General features: G+C 36.3%; 1 protein-coding gene across 1 annotated transcript; it reads right to left on the bottom strand.

The window, feature by feature from the left end:
* Positions 1-3,338: 3,338 nt before the first annotated feature.
* On the bottom strand, positions 3,339-4,283 carry LOC125124047 (olfactory receptor 4C12-like). The gene has a single exon (XM_047774225.1). The coding sequence runs from the start codon at positions 4,266-4,268 to the stop codon at positions 3,339-3,341; it is 930 nt and encodes a 309-aa protein (XP_047630181.1). The 5' UTR covers positions 4,269-4,283.
* Between the last annotated feature and the right edge of the window lie 4,623 nt (positions 4,284-8,906).

Below are 8,906 nucleotides of genomic sequence, written 5' to 3'. Positions count from 1 at the left end.
TTAATAATAATAATAATAATAAATTTCCTTAAAACTGGAAATGGGTAAGAAGACATCCTAGAGTTGTGCCCCAGGAACCTCTCCCGTTTCAACTTTCTTCCCACCACTCTGAAACGTCCTGGGTAGCGTGGTGTCAGGGACGCATCTTGTTGACCTATGTGTGATCTGCCTTTCTGCCATATTAGAGTTTCATTCACCTTTGGATATCAGTTCTGGTTTTGTCCCTGGATGCTTATCTCCTTTCATATGTTTCCATAGCTTCACTTTCTCCTGACATCCCAGCCTCCATTCTGATTCCAACATCTAACTCTCACAGCCACATCACAAACTCTGTTGACAAAGGACAGAAGAGTACACTCCTCATTTACACTTTGAAGAGTGCTACATTCACTGAACCAAGACAATTCAGAGTTAAAATTTAAAGAACAAGCATGTAAAAAGTATGCATATATATATATATATACATATATATATAATAACTGAGTCACTGCTGTATAGCAAAAATTGACAGAACATTATAAATCAACTACAATAAATTTTTTTAAAAAAGAGAGAAAAAGGGTGTTTAAGTCTGTTCTACAATACCACCTCCAAGGGAATGTTCATCTCTGTTTATGCATCTTCAGTTAAAGGATTGGTGAGGTAACCAGAATATCACCAATAATTAGTGAATTACATGAAAGTATCACAAATTAGTTATACAATTTTTTTTTTTTGCTTTTTAGGGCTGCACCTGCAGCATGTGGAAGTTCCTAGGCTAGGGGCCGAATCTGAGCTGTAGCTGATAGCCACAGCCACAGTCACATCAATGCAGGACCCGGGCCATGTCTGTGACTTACACCACAGCTCATGGCAACACCAGATCCTTACCTCAATGAGAGAGGCCAGGAAACAAAAAACCCTCATCCTCAGGGATACTAGTTGGGTTCATTACCACTGAGCTACAATGGGAACTCCCCAGAATATTTCAATAGCTTAGACTTTAACTTATTTTTAGGCTTTACAACAGAAAAATTATTGCCACTATTAACTAACAACTAAGAAAGGGAATCCTTAGAGCTGTGTAATGAGCAAAAAGCATGTGGATAAAAAAATCACATCTCAGTTTATATCTCAGTTCTGACTTGAAATTAAGGTTTGGTCAATTCCTGCCATGCATTTGAGCCTCAAAAGCCTATAAAATGGGTTGTAAGAATTAAGGATGAGATTTGTATGCCAATTATAAAGGAATTGCCTCCCAGCTGCAAATAAACCCTTTTTGGCCTGCTCCATATTAATGAAAATGGATTTTGTAAGCATTTCTCTCCTGTCCATGGCCTGAAAAATGTTAAGTTTTGTCAGTAGAGAGAATTGAAAGGCACATCTGTTTTTTTGTTTAAATGTGTTTCTCTTTTCTTCTTGTTCTGCCTGTGTGGCTTTCAACAATGAGCATTATTGTGGGGAAGAGGGGTGACTTGTTCTTACTTTGGTTGAGTTTTATTGACACCTTCATGGACAGTGTCCCATTGAGTTTCAGTGGCATCTCTATAGTATGACTCCAGTGATTTTTACAGCCTTCATCAATCTACCACCAGGAGGGTTTTTTCCTCATTGTCAGTCAGCGCTTCATTTCCTTGTCCACCCATCTCAGGCTGTCAGCACTCTGGTGCAAGGCTTCTGTCTTGCTAGTCCCAGAGATGTTTCATGCTTGAGAGCCTCAGTCCAGCTACTAAGAACTAGTTCTACCCCAGGGCAACCCAGGGAACTTCTCTACCATCCAATGGAGAACTGCTACATGTTCTCAAAATGACTGAAATCCCAGCATTGAGGTGGAAGTCCAGCTTCTACATAGGTTCCTTCCTTCACAACAACTATATTGTCAATTAACTATATTTCAATAAAAGTTTAAAATTAAAAAAAAATGTGTTCCTTCCTTGGATACTCATGTCTCAGCCCCGGGGCCTTTTTTAGAGTGCTCATTACCCCTTTTGTAGTTAATACCTTGATTTAATTAATAACTGTATATAAACTTTATCTTTTCAAATTACTGTGTGCCCTGACTGTGCCCTGACTAGACCCTGACAGATACAATATGGAAAATATCCATTCATACACACAATGGAATATTATGCAGCCATAAAAGAAGGAAATAATGCATTTGCAGCAACATGGATGGACCTAGGAGTTATCATCCTATGAGAAGTAAGTCAGAGAAAGACGAATATCACATGTTATCACTTATATATGGAATCTAATAAAAAATGATACAAAAAAAACCTAGTTACAAAACAAAAATAGACTCACAGACTTTGAAATCAAACATATGGTTACCAAGGGGGAAATGTGGGTAGGGAGGAGGGATAAATAAGCAGGTTTGGATTAACATATACACACTATTGGAGTTCCCATCATGGAGCAGCAGAAACAAATCCAACCAGGAACCATGAGTTTGCTGGTTTGATCCCTATCCTCCCTCAGTGGGTTAAGGATCTGGCATTGCTATGAACTGGGATGTAGGTTGCAGATGTGTCTTGGATCCTGCATTGCTGGGAGCTGTGGCGTAGGCCAGCCACTGTAGCTCTGATTCGAGCCCCACCCTGGGAACCTACATATGCTGCAGGTGCAGCCCTAAAAAGCAAAACACACTACTATATATATACACACACACACACTACTATATATAAAAAAGGTAACTAAAAAGGACTTACTGTAAAGAACAGAGAAATCTACTCCATATTGTGCAATAACCTATAGAGGGAGAAAATCTAAAAAAGAATGGCTCTATGTCTATGTGTAACTGATTCACGTTGATGTACACCTGAAACTAACACAACATTGTAAGTCAACTCTACCCTGATAAAAAATTTCTAATTTAAAAAATTAAAAATAAAAACGATATGGAAAATACCTAATCCAATGCCAGTCTTATAGATATTTGTATCTCATTTCATGTACAACAAAGATTTAATGAACAAAAAAATTCACAAAAGAACTTATATTGAGCCCAAAGTAAAGGAATAACATTAAACATGTTATTTTCATAATCAGCACTAACAAACATCTCAATGTTAATAATAAGAAAATTTTATATGAATCCAATATTCTAGATTCATACTTTTTAACTTCTGAATACATTTCAGATTTCCAGGTAACAGATAAATCTTTATTGATTAAGAAGCATTAAGGTTTGATGACAAGAATATGGGATGGGAGACAGTAAATCTAGATTGCAGTCCAAGCTTTAATGGTTATCTGCAAGTATTGTTAACCCTTGTTAGAGCTGAAATCTTCATCTATAGCTCAAGAGGCTTAGACTAGATTGCCTTTATTACTTTATCCATAATGCTCAAAAAGTCTGTTTAATCATTATTTGAAGTCACTTTCTTCCTCCAGAGTTTCCTCATAGCATTTTTTACCTCAGCATTTCTGAGGGTATAGATTAAGGGATTTAACATAGGGGCCACCATAGTGTAAAAGACAGCAACAGCTTTATCAATGGGCAGAGTGGTCGCTGGGCGCAGATACACAAAGATACAGGGCACAAAAGATAAGACAACTACAGTGATGTGAGAGACACAAGTGGAAAGGGCTTTGCGCCTGCCCTCCAAGCTATAGTGCTTTAGGGAGCACAAGATAACTGCATATGAGACCAACAAGAGGAGCAAATTAAGTAGACAGATGAACCCACTGTTGGCTACAACAAAGAGGCCAAGGGTGTGAGTGTCCATGCAGACAAGTTTCAGTAAAGGGTACAAGTCACACATGAAGTGATCTATGACATTGGGGCCACAGAAAGGCAGCCTGACAATAAGAAGAATCTGAATGGTTGCATGGAGAAATCCTCCAGTCCAGGCCACTCCCAGCAGAACAATACACAGCCTGTGGCTCATGATGGTCGTGTAGTGCAGAGGTCTGCAGATGGCCACATAGCGGTCATAGGCCATCACCGTCAGTAGGATAATCTCAGTAGCACCGAAAATGTGTTCAGCATAGACTTGAGCCATGCACCCAATAAAGGAGATACTTTTCTTCTCGTTAAGGGCGTCCACAATCAGCTTAGGAGCTGAGGAAGAAGAATAAATTGTGTCTATCAAGGAAAGGTGGGTGAGGAAGAAGTACATGGGGGAGTTCAGAGCCTGGCTGGTGGTAAGAGTAACCACAATGAGCAGGTTGCCTGAAAGAGTTATCATGTATACAACCAAAAACACCACAAACACTACGTTTTGCATTTGAGGATTCTGGGTAAGACCGATTAAAATGAATTCGGTCACATTTCTCTTTTTCTCCATTTTTTTGGTATGGTTGAAAGAATGCTTTACCTAAAAAAATAAAAGAAAGAAAAAATGAACCACAAAAGGATGAAATACTTCAAAACTCTGCCTTTTAACAGTACTCTTATAATTTCTCAGATGATTCCTTCTCTTGTCAAAACTGTCTAGGAAGAGCTACCTCAAAATTTCTCTGAGTTAACTCTCTTAGTTTTTTTTTTTAAATTCTGGACTCAAAATTACTTTTATAAGACATATGAAAACCAGAAGAAAGGAACTACATCTCCTTCTGTCTTTGTAATCACCAAAACTTCCTTGGCTATCAATATAATGGACTAAAGAAGTGATTAGAAGTAATAATTTTGGAGACGAATAAGACTTTAATAAAATGTATATGTGAAGTAACTTGAAAAAAAGATATAATAGTTTGCATATTCAAAGCATGTAAAAATAATATAGGTAAAAATTAGTGAATGATACTCAATTCGTATTTAAAGATGCTAGGTTTTATATGTGACTTTTAAGAATAAAACTCATTTTAAAAATTTCACTTATAAAATTTAATATAGATTTTGTCTTCTACACATTAAAATTTAATGTCTAGAAAAAGTGATGCAAAAATAAATTATTATAATTAGGACTTTTACTCCCAAATGAGAGATTATGTGTAAACTTGTTTTTTTTTAATATTTTCAAAATCTACAGTTTATATTACTAATTTTATGGTCAGAAAATATAATTTCCATGTTCTGTCTGAGACTCCTCAAGTTGAAATACTGAATTTTTAAAGTGATTGGGATAGGTATGGGAAAACAAACATAGGAACGTGGACATTAGCACATTGTGAGATCCAAAAAATATTGTCTGGATATAAGTCACTTAGCTGCTCTAATGTACTCATGAACTTGTTTTTATCAGGTCACCTAATGGACACAGAGTGAGGGCTTCACTGGGTAACAAGGGCTTGAGAAGATCAGGGCAGAGGATGAGGCTGCCCTGATTGCCCCCTGGATCCCTTATAATCATCCTAAATTCCATCTTTAGTCTACCAAAGTTAATTGATGTCTGATTTTAACTTATACAATTTATACTGACAGCCAATAAGTCAGGCCTGGATAATCAAATAGGTCAGTGGAATGCAAAGTCTATTTCCATTTACCTGATGAGGAAATACACATAATATTCAAACTTTAAGGCAGAATGTTACACTAAGTATTGTCATTATTAATTTTCACTTTTCCCTAAACCTAAGATTCCATTACTCTCTTTCTGCTTATGAATTCTGAAAACCACAAGGCAGTGAAGTGTAAAATGAATTCTGTCTGTTATGTGTAGTCAATAATAAGGAACATGGAAAGGAAACCTCTTCTGGGTGATCCCACAAGGGCTTCATTGAGATGCTAGCTTTAGGGTTCCAAGCCCCAGGAGAGGGGTCCCCTTTCTGGACAGTCCATTGCATCAAAGAATCCTTCCAGGAACAATAACACTGAAGAAGAAAGTTGAGTGCTCTTCTAAGTGCCAGTCCTCCTCTAGAGAAGATGACCCTTGGGAGAATCAACAACCGAAAATCAGACAAAAATCCCAAACTTGATTTATTCATCCTCATGATTTCACTTATTACTTCAGATTCTTGCAAACCTTGAAGCAGTTAGAATATATTTTTAAAACAGTTCTCTTGCACAGTTTTCACTGGCTGCTTTCGTCCCACACAACACAAAAATGAACACCCAAACAAAACAACTTGGTCTATGTCAAAATAAATGACTTTGATGGCCTTTGTTAATTGAGAGACCCAAGCATGGGATTATTTTCTTTTTCATTTTAGTCCAAAGACCAGGAGAGTTCCTGTTACCATTTAAATCCTCTAATATCCATACTTCTCCAAAAAAAAGGACAAATGGACAGAAGTTATGATATAACAAAATAATCTTTTTTTTTCTTTTTGGCCATGCCTGAAGCCTCAAACCCATGCTCCAGCAGTGATACAAGCCACTTCAGTGACAATGCTAGATCCTTAACCAACAGTACCCCAAGAGAACAGCAGCAAGATAATCTTGATATTCCACAAAAAGGCATTCAGACTGCAATTGAGAGGCAAGAACTTCAGCAGACAAACTTCTCCCTAAGCAAAGAAACATAAAAAGCCTAAACCAATTCCTGATTAATTCTAGATAAATCCATATAGAGTAAGGAGGACAAATATTTCTGCAAAATATCCTAAAACATCTCAAAGTATCTCCTATAAAATATCGGAAAGTTATGCTTTAATGATTTTAACTACAAAACCCTGGAAGAAAATGAAAAGGTGAAAACTGGGTCAAAAATCAGCAATTCTAGGTAACTCACCATGGTGACATCTGTAGCTAAGGAGAATTTCCAATGTATCCAGGAATAAGAAATAACTGTTACATTTAAAATCTTATCAAGTGTATTCCTCAAGTCTCCACTGATTGGATAGAGCTACAGGAAGCAGAGTATCAAGGTGGCACAAGGATATTTAAATGGACTCAGCAAGTATTTTCAAAGTTCCAATGATTTGGAAATTCAAGTCAAAGGAAAAGAAACGTCCATGTTGAATTTGAAACCCAAAGTCCCTATGTGCTAAGGGGAATTTTCTGATATTTAGCACCTAGGCTGTGGTCATAGAACAAGAGACACAACTATTTCTATTATTTAATAAGCCCTTCTTATTGGCTCTCAAAATAAGAAAAGAGCTTTTTTTTTACAAATCTTAGTGGTTAGGGAGACTACTGAGAATGTCAAAGGACCCATTTTTCTATCTAAGGTGTTACCCTCCCAGGAATTAATTATCTTTGGTTTTTTTTTTTTTTAAGATTTTGCCTTAGAAGAAGGTATTCAGGAGACTCTATCCATGAACAACCCATCTTCAACTGATTTGTTTATTTCCCTGCACTTTAATGTCCTAATAGCCCGCATTCCTAGTTTGGAAAATGATGTGAGAAAGCTTTCCTTGTATAAGCCCTTGGGTATCGTGAACTGAGACATCAAGGGTTGCAAAAGCTGTGTGAACAACCCCATGGGGTTTCCTTCAGGGGGCATACCACTGAGAGTTGTTCCTCACTGGTTGAGGTCACCAAAAGAGGGTGAGGTCCTGAGTCAATCTCTCAACTCTACTGTAAACACATCAGGGTAAACTCTGTTCTTAGGACAGAACCACGTGACGTTGTATTTTCAGGAAGTGTGCTATCTAGAATTGGAGTCCAAATACTAGTGCCAACATTTCTGGTGTAGATATAGAGAAGATAGATTTCATGCCTTCCCATGGACTTTTTTAGACTTTTAGGGATTCTACTGGCCATTCAATGAAAGAAGTCTACATGGGGAAACAGAGTTCTTCAAATTTCTTCACACATAACATCCTCAGGACAGTGGAACACATATTGTAGCAAGTATTCTACAGCCTAGAGGAGAGGGTATAAGTCACATGTTATATGAATTGATGAAGCTATTTTATTTAAATTTAGGGCTAAGTAGTGAATACAGAATTGGAAAAAAATAGTAATAATAACACCCATCATTACTGTGTAATAGGTCTTTAACCTATCAACATAGTGTATCATTATAATCGATTTTCATATATTGAACCAACTTTGCATTATTGGGATAAATCCCACTTATTCTTGGTCTATAATCCTTCTTAGCATTTGCTGTATTCCCTTTATTATATTTTGTTGAGAATTTTGTGTCTATAAGAGTCATTGGCTATGCATTTCTTTCTTGTTATATATTTGTCTAGTTTTGATATCAGGGTAATACTGTTCTTATAGAATGAATGTGGAAGTATTCCCTGGAGTTCTTTTTTGGAATAGTTTGTATAGGATTGGTGTTAATTCTTCCTTAAGTGTTTGATAAAATTTACCAGCGAAGCGTTTTTGGCCTGGGTTTTCTTTGTGGGAAGTTTTTAAATTCATAATTCAATCTTTAATTGTTAGAACTATATTTATATAGAATAAAATAAATCTCACCATTACTTCACACCATACACATAAAGTAACAAAAAATTATTTTGAGTGAGAAATTAATGTGTTAATGGTAACTAAATTAATAAAAATTCTATTTTGATCTTGAGGCAGACCAATATTTCTCAGATATGACACAATAAGCATGAACCCTAAGAAAAATGAAAAGTTAAAATTGGTCAAACCTTGGCTCATCAGGTGAAACTATGTTTAAAAATGAAAATGCCAACAGCAGAAATTGACAGAGCATTGTAAATCAACTATGATAGAAAAAAATAAAAATCTTCAAAAAAAATGAAAATGCAAGCCATAGAGGCAGAGACGTGGAGAACATTTTACATATGTGCCATTTAAATATATGACTAAGAACCTGTGTCTAGAATATATAGAATACTTACAACTCAGGAATTAAAAAAAAAAACAGCCCATATTTTTAGACTGTGCAAAGAACTTAAACAGTAACACCACAAAAGAAGATACACAAAAAGCCAATAAGAAAATGAAAAATATGTTCAATATCATTGGTGATCATGGAGATATAAATTGAAACTGAGTACTACATACCCTCATGCAGAGCTACAATGGAAATAATTAACACTACCAGGTCACAGGGATATGGAATGTCTGATTTCCATTTCTTCATATGGCTTCAGATATCTCTCCACATTTTTTTTAATGC

This window comes from Phacochoerus africanus, chromosome 4, assembly GCF_016906955.1.
Source record: "Phacochoerus africanus isolate WHEZ1 chromosome 4, ROS_Pafr_v1, whole genome shotgun sequence".
NCBI lineage: Eukaryota > Metazoa > Chordata > Mammalia > Artiodactyla > Suidae > Phacochoerus > Phacochoerus africanus.
Note: the sequence above shows the minus strand (reverse complement) of the source record. Positions and strands in the feature narration are given on the sequence as shown.